At 42.8% G+C, this 17461-nt stretch overlaps 1 protein-coding gene and 1 non-coding gene across 2 annotated transcripts; both read right to left on the bottom strand.

Moving 5' to 3' along the window:
* Positions 1 to 9357: 9357 nt before the first annotated feature.
* On the bottom strand, positions 9358 to 16552 carry lrrc51 (leucine rich repeat containing 51). The gene is made up of 4 exons (XM_060942202.1): positions 16501 to 16552; positions 9955 to 10160; positions 9629 to 9777; positions 9358 to 9523 (listed from the first exon to the last, which is right to left on the bottom strand). The coding sequence occupies exons 1-4, from the start codon at positions 16550 to 16552 to the stop codon at positions 9382 to 9384; spliced, it is 549 nt and encodes a 182-aa protein (XP_060798185.1). The 3' UTR covers positions 9358 to 9381.
* Positions 16071 to 16142, bottom strand: trnag-ucc (transfer RNA glycine (anticodon UCC)). Its single transcript has one exon. It is a non-coding gene; the product is annotated as a tRNA-Gly (tRNA).
* Positions 16553 to 17461: the final 909 nt, after the last annotated feature.

Raw genomic sequence — 17461 nt, 5'->3', positions numbered from 1 at the left:
CGTGACGACTTCCGCCATTATAGCTACTTCCGGAAACAGATCTACTTCCGGCGTTTAGCAAAATCCATATAAAATTCTTTGCTAAATGCAAACGTCAGCCATTTTGTCTGAAATGAGTGTTCGAACTATAACAGATATACGGTTATTATTATTATTTTATAGGCCACCTTTTTAAAAGCTTTAAAATGTCTACTGTTTCATTTCAAAAAATATTTTTATTTTACTTCAGGATACAATCCTGTCTTAAGAACATTTCCTTCTTAAGCGCATTCTTCAAGTCAACAGATATTTTTGTACATTTCTGAAATCTTGTTCGGAATGTACCTTGAGGGTCCGTGTATCATCCGATCATTCAAGTATTCCATTCAATCTGGAAAACGAAAAACAAAAAAAACCACTCAATATTTCGTTTTCCTGTTTTTCTGTATGACAAAAAAATGAGGGATTGGTGTTTGTTTTCCTTTTTCCAACTCAAAACAGAACAAATAATAAACAGGGAAACCAAAACGAAATAATAACTCTAATTTACGATTATTGATTTTCTCTATTCCCCACGCTACATTAGCCTTCCCATGATCCTCAGCGACAGTCCATCATCATCTCTGCGTCTGTGAAACAGAAAAATTGCATGTGCATGTATATATCAAGTAATTTATTCATACATCCTATTCATTTAATATATTAAGCTGTTAATGTTAAGCTGATGATCTCTTAATTATTATTATCTCAATATAATAGTAATCTGTACTCGAGTTGAGGGGGGATGGGGGGGATGCCATCCCCCCCGGAATAAAAAATGGTCAAAATCATCCCCCCTCTAAAACGGGCATCCCCCCTCCCTTCCCTTGAGCAATTTTATCAGTAAATGTGGCCATTACTTCTATTTAACATTGGAATTAGAAATGCCATTCCACGTAGCTTTGCTGAAACTGAGCATACAGTAAGCTACCGCGAGAGAGGGCGCGCGCAAGCGAAGCGTTTGAGGAGGTGACAATCAGTTGGGGTTCCGTTATTTTTGATTTCATTCGGCGTCAGTGACAGCAGCGGATTGCAGCATCATGGCCAAGCGGAGTGGACAGCAAGACCTAAGCAAGTTCGGATTTAAGATCGCAAGAAAAAAAAACATTTCAGGAGGCAAGTCAAGAGTTACGAATATCAGTCCCACTTTCTGTGAGCCCGCTATCATGCTGTAAAGTTACCGATATGTCGCCTAATTTGTGGGCGGCGGATAACAACACAGCTATCATAATGAATGTTAGTTTGGAGTCTAGCCAGCTATCGATAGCTTACTCAGGTTCATGTTAGCTTTGATTTCTTGTATAAGGCCATTAATTTAATCAGCCTGGACGTTCGTTTGTTATTCTTCAGGCAACAAAAAGTGTTATTCAAGACAGGAAGGCTAAAATTAACGACACTAGCAGTTTTGAAGGCTTCATTGCCTCATTAGAGAGCCGGTCACAACATGTAAGGCAGAGCAGGATTGGTGTAGGACTCGACAAAGTGTCTGCTAAAATGCAGCTTTCTTTTTCTTCGTCATAGGCTCTTCTTCTGTCTCCTCAATGGGCCTTTTCCCCTTTCCAAAGAAACTTTCCAAAGATGCCTGCTTTTAACTCATTTTGCTAGCTTGTATCCAGTATGTATCAAAGTGCTGGTATGTATCGAAGCAGCTCCTTGGTAACCGTCAACGTTAAGGTGTCACGTGACCTAGAAAACAGCGGGAATCAACGTTACAGAAATTATCCGGTCATTTTTCAAAGCTCAAATCCTCGTTCAGATAATAAATAAATCAGAAATAACATTATAATTATATTTAATTAAATTATCTTATCCACTGCTCTTTATTCCAGATGACAGTCGGCAGCAACTGCAACACAGTGCGGCAGGAGCTGGAGGACCCGGAGTGTGAGACAATACAGGAGCAAGCAGGAGAACCAACAGCTGAAGAGCTGAAGATTTACAATTTACTGTTGCTTGTTTTAGCTTATTGGTTCCCTACCTACCTCTGTATTTAACTCAATGTTCCCAATGTTCAGCTTTGAATAAAAATTCTATTGACTTGATATGAAAAGATTCAGTTGTTCATTTACATTGCCTGCTGAGGTTTTAATAAATTATTTACCAAACGATTTAAAAGGAGCCTACCATGACTAGTGCAATTTGAAGTGCAACTTCATAGTCATGGTAGGCTCCTTTTAAATCGTTTGGTAAATAATTTATTAAAACCTCAGCAGGCAACTGAATCGGTAACTTTACAGCGTGATAGTGGGCTCACAGAAAGTGTGACTGATATTCGTAACTCTTGACTTACCCCCTGAAATGTTTTTTTCTTGCGATCTTAAATCCGAACTTGCTTAGGTCTTGCTGTCCACTCCGCTTGGCCATGATGCTGCAATCCGCTGCTGTCACTGACACCGAATGAAATCAAAAATAACGGAACCCCAACTGATTGTCACCTCCTCAAACGCTTCGCTTGCGCGCGCCCTCTCTCACGGTAGCTTACTGTATGCTCAGTTTCAGCAAAGCTACGTGGAATGGCATTTCTAATTCCAATGTTAAATAGAAGTAATGTCCACATTTACTGATAAAATTGCTCAAGGGAAGGGAGGGGGGATGCCCGTTTTAAAGGGGGGATGATTTTGACCATTTTTTATTCCGGGGGGATGGCATCCCGCCCCATCCCCCTTCAACTCGGGTACAGATTACTATTATATTGAGATAATAATAATTAAGAGATCATCAGCTTAACATTAACAGCTTAATATATTAAATGAATAGGATGTATAAATAAATTACTTGATATATACATGCACATGCAATTTTTCTGTTTCACAGACGCAGAGATGATGATGGACTGTCGCTGAGGATCATGGGAAGGCTAATGTAGCGTGGGGAATAGAGAAAATCAATAATCGTAAATTAGAGTTATTATTTTGTTTTGGTTTCCCTGTTTATTATTTGTTCTGTTTTGAGTTGGAAAAAGGAAAACAAACACCAATCCCTCATTTTTTGGTCATACAGAAAAACAGGAAAACGAAATATTGAGTGGTTTTTTTGTTTTTCATTTTCCAGATTGAATGGAATACTTGAATGATCGGATGATACACGGACCCTTGAGTGTTGTGAGCCTTGTTTTGTAAAAATCACAAATACGGACCCCGCACAGCAGAGCATTTTTTAAGGATTTTCCACTAGGAGACCAACTGGTCTGGGCAATACAATCACAGGCCCCAGAATCCATGCGGCTGCACCGCTGCGGCATAGTCTGGTTAACACCAGACCATATCACAAGTGAAATATGGTCTGGAATCCGCCTATTGAATTTCTCGTAGGGGAGGTGTGGTTTACGATTGTCAACGGCCGTTTATTGGACGTTGCGAATGTCTATCATTTGGCGTATATGTAGCCCATGGCCAATCATGGCAGTTGTACCCGGTGACGTAGTTAGAGCAACGAAGAAGACGAAGAGGCGAAGAAGAGGAGGAAAGAGAAAGAGAAGGCAAAACAAAAATAGGAAAACAATGGCACCGAACGATTACTGCCGTTTGTGCAAGACAAAGCTTGATCGAAAGTTTGGTTCGTATCGCTCGCCGCCATGTTAAATGTGATCCGTAAACAGTCCCAAATAAACTACAAGCTTCCGTTTGTCGAGTAGTACGCGGCACCGTCTTTCCACCCCTCCCCACTCTCTGATTGGCTCCCTAACTCAGGCAAGCCTTTAGACCATAGTTTCCATGCTGTCTTTTCAGATCGAAACGATTGTGCAAAGCAGCATGGGATTTCCCAGGCTAGCTGCGGCATATTCTGTGATGCAAAATGGTTCACCAATCACCATACAGACAAACACTCGACAGTGACTACACAGCTATCAAGAGCAATTACCAAGCACAAATGTTATGTCAAAGACACTCAGGCTACATCCACACGACAACGGCACCGAGATGTTATTTAAAAATATATCGCGTCCAAATGGGCAACGATCAGTAAAATATCAGGTCCATATGTCAACGCAACGCTTGCTGAAAACGATGCAATACACATGCCACACCTCTAGGGGCACTGTAAGACGGTCCCTTCGGAGACACCAGAACAATAGAAGAAGTAAGGACGCATGCGCATAAACTATTATGCGCGAGACTTCATATTAGCCACAAAGTCAGGAAAATCTGTTCGTAAAATTACATTATAATGACCAAATACAATGAAAAGTATTTTTCCAGTCTCACCTGTGAAAGGTAATCCCATGTGATCTCGTTTGGACGGCAAACCTGTTGGTACAGTTAAACGCAGCTAATCTTTATTCTCCGCTTTGACCTATCCAATATGGCGGCGAGGATGACGTATGATTCTACGCGGAAGGCGGCGTCTTTAACGGTCCGGAATAAATTGAATGCTACACGTTGATGGATTAATTTGCTCTTCTACGCCCTTTTTGAGGAATGTATTGTCGGACTTAAACCAACATCTGAAGATGTGAGATCGCTCCTTTTTTTCCCTATTTTTGCTGGCGGGATTGACTCTGCCCTAAGGGCCATTTGGTCTCCCAGTAACTATGTTAAAAAAATGCTCTGCGCGCACAGGATAAGCGGTTACAGACAAAACAAACAACAACAACAAATATGGACCCCATTTCCTAAACCACAAAATGGCTTCCTAGGAACTACAGTACATTATAAAGATGTTCTGCCTCATTCTCAAACCATCCACTTTGTTCAAACATTATACGGCAAAATGTGTCATATAACCCTTCCATCCATTCATTATCTCTAGCCGCTTTATCCTGTCCTACAGGGTCGTAGGCAAGCTGGAGCCTATCCCAGCTGACTACGGGCGAAAGGCAGGGTACACCCTGGACAAGTCGCCAGGTCATCACAGGGCTGACACATAGACACAGACAACCATCCACACTCACACCTACGGTCAATTTAGAGTCACCAGTTAACCTAACCTGCATGTCTTTGGACTGTGGGGGAAACCGGAGCACCCGGAGGAAACCCATGCGGACAACATGCAAACTCCACACAGAAAGGCCCCTGAGCTCGAACCCAGGACCTTCTTGCTGTGAGGCGACAGTGCTAACCACCAAGGACGCGTTATCCTTCATGGCTTCATGGGCAACTGCCCAGGGCCTCGGCCACTAGGGGGCCTCGGAGGTAGTCTCATCTCATCTCATCTCATTATCTCTAGCCGCTTTATCCTTCGACAGGGTCGCAGGCAAGCTGGAGCCTATCCCAGCTGACTACGGGCGAAAGGCGGGGTACACCCTAGACAAGTCGCCAGGTCATCACAGGGCTGACACTTAGACACAGACAACCATTCACACTCACATTCACACCTACGGTCAATTTAGAGTCACCAGTTAACCTAACCTGCATGTCTTTGGACTGTGGGGGAAACCGGAGCACCCGGAGGAAACCCACGCGGACACGGGGAGAACATGCAAACTCCACACAGAAAGGCCCTCGACGGCCCCGGGGCTCGAACCCAGGACCTTCTTGCTGTGAGGCGACAGCGCTAACCACTACACCACCGTGCTGCCCCCCTCGGAGGTAGTGAGATCGGAAAATCTCATCTCATCTCATTATCTCTAGCCGCTTTATCCTTCTACAGGGTCGCAGGCAAGCTGGAGCCTATCCCAGCTGACTACGGGCGAACGGCGGGGTACACCCTGGACAAGTCGCCAGGTCATCACAGGGCTGACACATAGACACAGACAACCATCCACACTCACATTCACACCTACGGTCAATTTAGAGTCACCAGTTAACCTAACCTGCATGTCTTTGGACTGTGGGGGAAACCGGAGCACCCGGAGGAAACCCACGCGGACAACATGCAAACTCCATACAGAAAGGCCCCTGGGCTCGAACCCAGGACCTTCTTGCTGTGAGGCGACAGTGCTAACCACCAAGGACGCGTTATCCTAATGGGCTTCATGGGCAACTGCCCAGGGCCTCGGCCACTAGGGGGCCTCGGAGGTAGTGAGATCGGAAAATCTCATCTCATCTCATTATCTCTAGCTGCTTTATCCTTCTACAGGGTCGCAGACAAGCTGGAGCCTATCCCAGCTGACTACAGGCGAAAGGCAGGGTACACCCTGGACAAGTCGCCAGGTCATCACAGGGCTGACACATAGACACAGACAACCATCCACACTCACATTCACACCTACGGTCAATTTAGAGTCACCAGTTAACCTAACCTGCATGTCTTTGGACTGTGGGGGAAACCGGAGCACCCGGAGGAAACCCACGCGGACAACATGCAAACTCCATACAGAAAGGCCCCTGGGCTCGAACCCAGGACCTTCTTGCTGTGAGGCGACAGTGCTAACCACCAAGGACGCGTTATCCTAATGGGCTTCATGGGCAACTGCCCAGGGCCTCGGCCACTAGGGGGCCTCGGAGGTAGTGAGATCGGAAAATATGAAACGATATTTTCAGAAGTTTTGATCATATTGATAACATTTTTGATGCATTTCGCCACCCGTAAGGAAGCCCACTTTGTCCTGTCGCATAAATCACCCATCATTGTCAATATGATCACTGTCCACCATGTCTTCACACGCTACGCCAGCTTGAGTTCAATGATTTAATTAATGACTTCGCTTTCCAGAAAAGTAGGAAAGTGCCCTTGTAAGTTGACCCATGGCTGTCAAACTGAATGCGCAAAGCTGTGTGCCACTGCTGTTTGGGACATTACGTGTGTGAAAGGATGAAAGGTTTCACATAGCCTAACATTTTGAGATTTATTTCTGAGAAGCAAGATATTTTTCTTTCTTTGTTATCGCTCTTTGTTTTCACAAGTTAAAAGTCACCTGGATTCCAAAATGAAAATGAACGGTTATATACCAAATGAATGTTCTTGTTCTGAATACTAAAGAAACTGTTGTAGGCCTTGGTTATGTTCTTGACATGTTCATTGACTCACTCATTCAAAGGCTTCTTGAGGCTAAACTTTAGTTAACCAGACTTGTTAACCGTGATGTCTGATGGATTTTTTCACCATGCAATTGCCTATTTCACCATTGCTTTTTCTCGATTAAATAGGTGTTGATGGATATAAAGTTTTATCGTTCAATAGTATTTCTAATTGTGCCACTGTCATTATTTAAGTTTCTGTGTCTAGTTAGACAGACACGTCTGAGGGGGTGAATTTGCTGAGCGCAGTTGACAACAGGCGGGGGTGGGGCCTCGGGGGTGTGTCTGCCCAGGGCCTCGGCAAGGGTTAACGCGGCCCTGCTAACCACTACACCACCGTGCCGCCCGTGTCGTATAACCATCACACCCATACAGCGGTGCTTGAAAGTTTGTGAACCCTTTAGAATTTTCTATATTTCTGCATAAATATGACCTAAAACATCATCAGATTTTCACACAAGTCCTAAAAGTAGATAAAGAGAACCCAGTTAAACAAATGAGACAAAAATATTATACTTGGTCATTTATTTATTGAGGAAAATGATCCAATATTCCATATCTGTGAGTGGCAAAAGTATGTGAACCTTTGCTTTCAGTATCTGGTGTGACTCCCTTGTGCAGCAATGACTGCAAGTAAACATTTCCGGTAACTGTTGATCAGTCCTGCACACCAGCTTGGAGGAATTTTAGCCCGTTCCTCCGTACAGAACAGCTTCAACTCTGGGATGTTGGTGAGTTTCCTCACATGAACTGCTCGCTTCAGGTCCTTCCACAACATTTCAATTGGATTAAGGTCAGGACTTTAACTTGGCCATTCCAAAACATTAACTTTATTCTTCTTTAAGCATTCTTTGGTAGAACGACTTGTGTGCTTAGGGTCGTTGTTTTGCTGCATGACCCACCTTCTCTTGAGATTCAGTTCATGGACAGATGTCCTGACATTTTCCTTTAGAATTGGCTGGTATAATTCAGAATTCATTGTTCCATCAATGATGGCAAGCCGTCCTGGCCCAGATGCAGCAAAACAGGGCCAAACCATGATACTACCACCACCATGTTTCACAGATGGGATAAGGTTCTTATGCTGGAATGCAGTGTTTTCCTTTCTCCAAACATAATGCTTCTCATTTAAACCAAAAAGTTCTATTTTGGTCTCATCCGTCCACAAAACATTTTTCCAATAGCCTTCTGGCTTGTCCACGTGATCTTTAGCAAACTGCAGACGAGCAGCAGTGTTCTTTTTGGAGAGCAGTGGCTTTCTCCTTGCAACCCTGCCATGCACACCATTGTTGTTCAGTGTTCTCCTGATGGTGGACTCATGAACATTAACATTAGCCAATGTGAGAGAGGCCTTCAGTTGCTTAGAAGTTACCCTGGGGTCCTTAGTGACCTTGCCGACTATTACACGCCTTGCTCTTGGAGTGATCTTTGTTGGTCGCCCACTCCTGGGGAGGGTAACAATGGTGTTGAATTTCCTCCATTTGTACACAATCTGTCTGACTGTGGATTGGTGGAGTCCAAACTCTTTAGAGATGGTTCTGTAACCTTTTCCAGCCTGATGAGCAACAGCAATGCCTTTTCTGAGGTCCTCAGAAATCTCCTTTGTTCGTGCCATGATACACTTCCACAAACATGTGTTGTGAAGATCAGACTTTGATAGATCTCTGTTCTTTAAATAAAACAGGGTGCCCACTCACACCTGATTGTCATCCCATTGATTGGAAACACCTAACTCTAATTTCACCTTCAAATTAACTGCTAATCCTAGAGGTTCACATACTTTTGCCACTCACAGATATGTAATATTGGTTCATTTTCCTCAATAAATAAATGACCAAGTATAATATTTGTGTCTCCTTTGTTTAACTGGGTTCTCTTTATCTACTTTTAGGACTTGTGTGAAAATCTGATGATGTTTTAGGTCATATTTATGCAGAAATATAGAAAATTCTAAAGGGTTCACAAACTTTCAAGCACCACTGTATGTGCTTGTTAAACGTCCCATTCCAGATTTATTCCCCTTTACTGTTATAATAAGGTTTTCCACTAGATTTTGGGGCGTGGCCATGGGGATTTGTGTTTATTCAGCCACAAGCACATTAGTGAGATCAGACACTGATGCTGGGATGTTGAGGAGGTTCCAGTTTCAGTTCATTCCATAGGTGTTCAGTGGGGTTGAGTTCAGGGCTCTGTGCAGGACACTCAAGTTCTTCCACTCCAACCTTGGTAAATCATGTCTTCATGGAGCTCTTGTGCTTTGTGCACACAGGCATCATCATGCTGGAACAGGTTGAGCTTCTTAATTACAGTGAAGGGAAATTGTAATGCTACAGCATGCAAAGACATTCTACGCAGTTAATTGTGTGCTACAAACTTTGTGGCAGCAGACTGAGGAAGGATCACATATCAGTGTGATTATCTAATTATCTATTGTCTTCTAAATGCAAAATCCAGAAGTCTTCCTCTAAATGTTTTCTGTCCTGCGATGGGTGGGGTTCCGGCTCCTCCTGGGCTTGTGCCAGATGGAAGCCATGACTCGCTCTTGTTTGGTGACTGCACTGAAGTCCATCATCTTCAGATGAGGAAGGACGGAGATCACATATTTTCTAAGAACACAGGAATGAACAAACAATACATATCTGAAAGGCTGAACCTTGCAGTTGGAGCTGTGTCCCTAATGCTACGTTATGCAGTATGACCTTTGATTTTACCTGTAGCCATGGTCAGTCTCGATGCTGTTTCCGTGTAGTGTGATGGTGTGCAGGAGCGGTAATGCTCCAAGCTTGTCCACCTCTGAGAAATTACACACAGAGTTGCCATGGAGATACAACACACGCAACTCCACCAGCTCAGTGAGGACCTGAGTGAGAAAGAAGGAGATGGTTGGTGTTGATGGTGCGTATAACCAGAAGGTGTGATTCTATACTAAACACAATCAAGCATGTTATTCATTTGAGAGAAAACGCATCCTTTCAGCAAAGAAACGAGATTGTTCCCTGAGAAGGGTTAACACATTCTTTTGTTTGTGTATGTATACCGGGTGAATGTGTGTGATGTCGTTGAAGGACAGGTCGAGCCATGAGAGTCGTTTTGGCTCAATGAATAAAGCAGACAGCGTCTCCAGAAGTCCGGTCGTGTTCGATAAAAGGTTGTTGTTCAGACGGAGAACACGGCTATTAAACTTCCCCTCTGAGTTTCTCCAAGGTATGCGCACTCCCTTGTTTGGCTCTTCTGACAGAACATCTGCCACACACATGCATCATCATCATCATTGTCTTTTATTAATACAGTTGTGCTCATAAGTTTACATACCCTGGCAGAATTTTTGCTTTCTTGGCCTTTTTTCAGAGAATATGAATGATAACACACAAACTTTTTTCCTCACTCATGGTTAGTGGTTGGGTGAAGCCATTTATTGATAAACAACTGTGTTTTCTATTTTTAAATCATAATGACAACAAAAAACATCCAAATGACCCTGATCAAAAGTTTACATACCCCAGTTCTTAATACCGTGTATTGCTCCCTCTAACATCAATGACAGCCTGAAGTCTTTTGTGGTAGTTGTGGATGAGGCTCTTTATTTTCTCAGATGGTAAAGCTGCCCATTCTTCTTGGCAAAAAGCCTCCAGTTCCTGTAAATTCCTGGGCTGTCTTGCATGAACTGCGCGGTTGAGATCTCCCCAGAGTGGCTCGATGATATTGAGGTCAGGGGACTGAGATGGCCACTCCAGAAACTTCACTTTGTTCTGCTGTAGCCAATGACAGGTCGACTTGGCCTTGTGTTTTGGATCGTTGTCATGTTGGAACGTCCAAGTACGTCCCATGCGCAGCTTCCGGGCTGATGAGTGCAAATTTGCCTCCAGTATTTGCTGATAACGTGCTGCATTCATCTTTCCTTCAACTGTGACCAAGTTTCCTGTGCCTTTGTAGCTCACACATCCCCAAAGCATCAGCGATCCACCTCTGTGCTTTACAGTAGGAATGGTGTTCACTTCATCATAGGCTTTGTTGACACCTCTCCAAATGTAACGTTTATGGTTGTGGCCAAAAAGTTCAATTTTGGTCTCATCACTCCAAATTACCTTGTTCCAGAAGTTTTGAGGCTTGTCTCTGTGCTGTTTGGCGTAAATTTTTGTTGGTCTACCTGACCGTGGTTTGGTTTTAACAGAGCCCCTGATTTTCCATTTGTTAATCACAGTTTGAACACTGCTGACTGGCATTATCAATTCCTTGGATATCTTTTTGTATCCCTTTCCTGTTTTATACAGTTCAACTACCTTTTCCCGTAGATCTGTTGACAATTTTTTGCTTTCCCCATGACTCAGAATCCAGAAACGTCAGTGGCTGGATGAAAGATGCAAGAGTCTGTCTGGATCCCAGAAACTCACTCAGCTTTTATACGCACACACACTGATTACAAGCAAACAGATCACAGGTGAGGACGTTACCTTTAGTAGCCATTCAAACCCATTCGTGTCAACTTCTGTGCATGTTATCAGGCCAAAATCACCAGGGTATGTGAACTTCTGATCAGGGTTATTTGGGTAGTTTCTGTTGTCATTATGATTTAAAAAGAGAAAACACAGTCGTTTGACAATAAATGGTTTCACCCAACCACTAAGCATGAGTGGAAAAGATGTTTTTGTGTTATCATTCATATTCTCTGAAAAATGGTCAAAGAATCATAGATTCTGCCAGGGTATGTAAACTTATGAGCACAACTGTAAATTAAAAATATGATTGGTATCAAGTTGCTGTGGTATAAGAGGAATAAAACACTTTGGATCACTTTGCTGTTATTATAAAATCATCAAGTTTGACGTGAAAACAGTAGCTTTTTATTACCGTACACCACTGATTAGTTTCCTAGAACAGCATAACCCCAAGTGTTTTATTCCTTACATAACAGAATGTTGCACGTTATATAACATGTTATTGTATGTTATAAGTCGCACTAAATAAAAAAAGCGAAACACACTGGCTTGTGTGCATTCTATCACAGGTAGTGACGAAAACTTCATAGCTGTTTGTCTGCATTCTTGATCTTAATGAGCGTATTTGCTAAATAGGTAAATACACTCACCGGCCACTTTATTAGGAACACCCGTACATCCGCCTGCTGCTTTATGCGGTTATCTAATCGGCCGATCCCTTGACAGCAGCACAATGCATAAAATCACGCAGATACAAATCAAGAGCTTCAGTTAATGTTCACTTCAAACATCAGAATGGGAAAAACTGTGATCTCAAAGTGTGACTTTCTTTCACTGTGGCATGGGTGTTGGTTTGAGCCAGATGGACCGGTTCGAGTATTTCAGAAACTGCTGATCTCCTGGGGTTTCCACACACAGCAGTCTCTAGAGTTTACACAGACAGAATGGTGCGAAAAACAAAAAACACTGAGTGAGTGAGCGGCAGTTCTGTCTGTGGGTGGAAACAAGCGTCTTGTTGATAAGAGAGCTCAGAGGAAAATGGACAGGGGTGGGTTTCCTAAAAGCATCGCAGCACAAACATCATCATTAAATGGTAGAATGAGCAGCACAATGAACACTCTCTTTCCTAGTTAAGATGCTCTTAGCGTTAAGAGGCTTTTGGGAGACCCACCCCAGATCGGTTTGAGCTGCCAGGAAGGATATAGCAACTCGTATAATCACTCTTTACAACCGTGGTGAGCAGAAAAGCATCTCAGCATGCAACAGCAGAACAACACATTGGGTTCCAGTCCTGCAGCCAAGAACAGGGATCTTAGAGTCACGAACAAGTTCCTATTAAAGTGGCCGGTGCCTGTAGTTTGTTTGTGTAATTTTTGTAAGAAATAATTCATATATTATATATTATTTTCTATTCAGTTCTATTGTGTCTTCAGATAATCTTCCTTCTTAATCCAATGCATTTTGATGTACGATTGCTCAAGATGGTTCAATCGATAAGCAAATTAGTCCTTGATGTTATTTCTGAGCATGTGTTAACTACTTTTCGGTAAAAAGAGTTGCCAGCAGTGCTCGTCAATATAAATAACAAGTCTTTAGACAAGCTGTCAGTTCATTGTGTTTTTCCTTCACCTAATTGAAGCCAACTGCAAACCAGTCTTCAAGAATTACTGTTTCTGGTCAGATTTTGGTACAAAAGAGCGCATTTTCAGCACTTGCAATCCACTAAACTCAGTGCTCAGTGCTTTGGTGTGAAAGAAGTTGAGAAAAATAACAAAGTATATTGGCTGAAGCAAAGGCCGAGTAATAACTTAGTAGAAAGTTAGTAATAAATGTAAGAAAGCTATATATTGTAGCTAATGTTGTCTCATCTCATCTCATTATCTGTAGCCGCTTTATCCTGTTCTACAGGGTCGCAGGCAAGCTGGAGCCTATCCCAGCTGACTACGGGCGAAAGGCGGGGTACACCCTGGACAAGTCACCAGGTCATCACAGGGCTGACACATAGACACAGACAACCATTCACATTCACACCTACAGTCAATTTAGAGTCACCAGTTAAAGTGGCATTCCACCATTGGATGTATTCTTTGGCATAAAATACAGTATATTTTATGACAACATGACTAGACAGAGAAATCTTTTAGCTTCAAAATGATATCTCATCTCATCTCATTATCTCTAGCCGCTTTATCCTTCTACAGGGTCGCAGGCAAGCTGGAGCCTATCCCAGCTGACTACGGGCGAAAGGCGGGGTACACCCTGGACAAGTCACCAGGTCATCACAGGGCTGACACATAGACACAGACAACCATTCACATTCACACCTACAGTCAATTTAGAGTCACCAGTTAAAGTGCCATTCCACCATTGGATGTATTCTTTGGCATAAAATACAGTATATTTTATGACAACATGACTAGACAGAGAAATCTTTTAGCTTCAAAATGATATATCAAACATAATTTTTTGACAAAGACAAGTATATTAATTTTGCGACCAAAGTCACCTACCCTTTTAATTTCCGCGCGGTAGTGAAACGTGATGTCATCGGCAGGTTCCCCTTCTTGTGTACCACGTCACGTGTGAGGCACAGATTATCAGCAATGGCGGATAGAACGCGATTGTCAGCTTCAGAAAAGAAGCGAAGGAAAATAGCAAGTGATGCCCAAAGGAGACGGTCGATGGTGAATATCGGCACAGCAATCGACAAGTGGAAATCGCGCTCTATCCGCCATTGCTGATAATCTGTGCCACGTCACACGTGACGTGGTACACAAGAAGGGGAACCTGCCGATGACATCACGTTTCACTACCGCGCGGAAATTAAAAGGGTAGGTGACTTTGGTCGCAAAATTAATATACTTGTCGTTGTCAAAAAATTATGTTTGATATATCATTTTGAAGCTAAAAGATTTCTGTCTAGTCATGTTGTCATAAAATATATTGTATTTTATGCCAAAGAATACATCCAATGGTGGAATGGCACTTTAACCTAACCTGCATATCTTTGGACTGTGGGGGAAACCGGAGCACCCGGAGGAAACCCACGCGGACAACATGCAAACTCCACACAGAAAGGCCCTCACCGGCCATGGGGCTTGAACCCAGACCTTCTTGCTGTGAGGCGACAGCGCTAACCACTACACCACCGTGCCGCCTAGCTAATGTTGTATTATGAAATTTTCAGAACAGAATCAGAAACTCGCTAGGTATTTAGGTTCACCAATAAATAAGTGGACAGTGGGGGAAAAAGTAAAATAAATTGTTAAAAAGTAGTGGTGAATCGTTTCTATTAGAGGTGGGACTTCAGCACAGCCAAACCTTAGCTAGACACACCAAAAAAGCAACAGGGCAAAGGATTTTGCAAGGGATTAGCGGCAGGCTGCCAGGTCGCTCCATTGTGTGTAGTTGTCGATGTTGTTTTTAAAAGTAACGAAGTAAATTACAGAGGGAAATGAATACTTAAGTCAGGGTGAAAAATACTGTAGTGAACGTGCAGCATAGAAGAAGAGCCTGGAGACAGAAATTTTAGTTTCTCTGTCGTTAGCCTGTGCTACTTGCTCTTGATAGCACTGGCTTGACTGCTTTATTAATTAGCATTCGCTAACACTACTGATGAACTCTACACGGGCTGGAAGGTGATTACACCGCTGCGCGGATGGTGCCAACTTGCGGTTAAGCTCACGTTGGACTTCGAGAAGGCTGAGGGTGATAATTTTTTTGATCCATCCCACTATAAATCAAAATCTTCCTACATAAACATCCACTGCCATGGCCTTCTGTCCCGGCAATGAAGTCCTAACCAATGACTGAGCAGCTCTAAACTCTTCTCAGCCTAGACACAACAAACAAATCTTATTGGATAATGGGTGGTGTAGTGGTTAGCGTGGTTGCCTCACAGCAAGAAGGTTATGGGTTCGAGCCCAGCGGCCGGTGGGGGCCTTTCTGTGCGGGGTTTGCATGTTCTTCCCGTGTCTGTGTGGGTTGCCTCCGGGTGCTCCGGTTTCCCCCACAGTTCAAAGACATGCAGTTAGGTTAATATGGGACAGCCTTGGGCTGAGGTGCCCTTGAGCGAGGCACCAAACTCCCAACTGCTCCCCGGGTGCTGTTAGCATGGCTATGTGTGTGTGTGTTCACTGCTTCAGATGGGTTAAATGCAGAGAGGAATTTCACAAGTGTGTTATGAATAAAGTTGTACTTTCTTTCATTCTTTAACTCTATTTCAATGTTTTCAGGACAGTAACCCTTTAATTTCTGAAACAAATTTGCCAGAAAATGAGGCCAAATTAGAATTAGATAATGACATTATGGGTGGTGTAGTGGTTAGCGCTGTCGCCTCACAGCAAGAAGGTCCGGGTTCGAGCCCCGTGGCCGGCGAGGGCCTTTCTGTGCGGAGTTTGCATGTTCTCCCCGTGTCCGCGTGGGTTTCCTCCGGGTGCTCCGGTTTCCCCCACAGTCCAAAGACATGCAGGTTAGGTTAACTGGTGACTCTAAATTGAGCGTAGGTGTGAATGGTTGTCTGTGTCTATGTGTCAGCCCTGTGATGACCTGGCGACTTGTCCAGGGTGTACCCCGCCTTTCGCCCGTAGTCAGCTGGGATAGGCTCCAGCTTGCCTGCGACCCTGTAGAACAGGATAAAGCGGCTACAGATAATGAGATGAGGTTTGGAGTTCCCCTCTGTTAGAAAGTAAAATTTAAAAAAAAAAAATTTTTTTTTTGCGTTGGCCGGGAATCGAACCCGGGTCAACTGCTTGGAAGGCAGCTATGCTAACCACTATACCACCAACGCACAGAGGAATAGAAACCGAAAGGTCCTCAAAGGAATAAAAAATAATTCTAATAATTTCTAATTATTGCTTTTTTGTTGAACCAAAACGATTATTTGTTGCCTTTAAAACCTTTATTTATTTATTTATTTTTAAAAATTGTAATATTTTTATAATTCACTTCCGGACTACATTTCAGCCAACGCGCTCACGTGACAGTTTGGACCAATCAAAGCAAACCCTCTCATACGGGCTTCCTTGTTTTGAACGTCACTTTGTTTCTGCATCAATAAATCTAATTTTACAGCGTAAATATTATTTCAAAATGTTTTTAAAATCACAAAATCAAATATCATATGGTCAATTAGTTTGTTTCCTCACCTTCTATTGAGCACAGGTCTTTAAATGAGAAGTCCACTGGAGCCTCGAACATGTTTACCTCAACTCTAAGTTAACGCATTAAATATAAAATATATACACTTTAAACGCACTACAAAAATAATTTTCAGTTTTATGACGTGTTTTTTCAAGCAAACGACAAACTTAACAAGAATTAACAAGCAAACAATTACCAATTGTACAAACTAATAATCAGAGAGCCAGTGTCCCAAACATAAACGGTTACCAAGGAAACGAGCTGCACAGAATTATAGGAAATGTAGTGTATTTATGATAAACCCTGTATTTACCCGTTACTTGCTGTTAATTCAACCAGTCTGTAATAGTTTATATATCACATATATTATCAAATATAAAATAATTTTATATTTGAATATTAAATAGCCTAAATTATTCTAAAGTACGACACACACACAGTTTTGTTTTTTGTTTTTTTTCTATTCATAAATTTCTTATATAAGCATTATGTAATATTAATATTAGTTTAAATCGTAAATTATTTTATATTTGAATATTAAATAACCAATTTTTTTAACAGTACGACACACACATAGGGTTGTTTGTCCTCAGACCGCCGCTAGAGGGAGACAAATCACAGTGAATAAAGACTGACGGTTTGAATGGTTTTTTAACTTTAGCTCACAAAGCTGAGCTGACAATCCCATCTCATTCATCTCATCATCTCTAGCCGCTTTATCCTGTCCTACAGGGTCACAGGCAAGCTGGAGCCTATCCCAGCTGACTACGGGCGAAAGGCGGGGTACACCCTGGACAAGTCGCCAGGTCATCACAGGGCTGACACATAGACACAGACAACCATTCACACTCACATTCACACCTACGGTCAATTTAGAGTCACCAGTTAACCTAACCTGCATGTCTTTGGACTGTGGGGGAAACCGGAGCACCCGGAGGAAACCCACGCGGACACGGGGAGAACATG

The sequence above is a fragment of the Neoarius graeffei genome, chromosome 16 (assembly GCF_027579695.1).
Source record: "Neoarius graeffei isolate fNeoGra1 chromosome 16, fNeoGra1.pri, whole genome shotgun sequence".
NCBI classification, from domain to species: Eukaryota; Metazoa; Chordata; class Actinopteri; order Siluriformes; family Ariidae; genus Neoarius; species Neoarius graeffei.
The sequence above is the reverse complement of the archived record's forward strand: the minus strand, read 5'-3'. Positions and strand labels throughout refer to the sequence as shown.

What these genes read in the sequence shown, in the direction of transcription:
- lrrc51 (XM_060942202.1), bottom strand. Translation starts at nt 16,552, where the DNA reads ATGTTCGAGGCTCCAGTGGACTTCTCATTTAAAGACCTGTGCTCAATA. An exon ending in AGACCTGTGCTCAATAGAAG is followed by an intron (nt 10,161 to 16,500) that starts GTGAGGAAACAA and finishes TGTGTGTGGCAG; the next exon opens with ATGTTCTGTCAGAAGAGCCA. An exon ending in ACATCACACACATTCACCCG is followed by an intron (nt 9,778 to 9,954) that starts GTATACATACAC and finishes TTTCTCACTCAG; the next exon opens with GTCCTCACTGAGCTGGTGGA.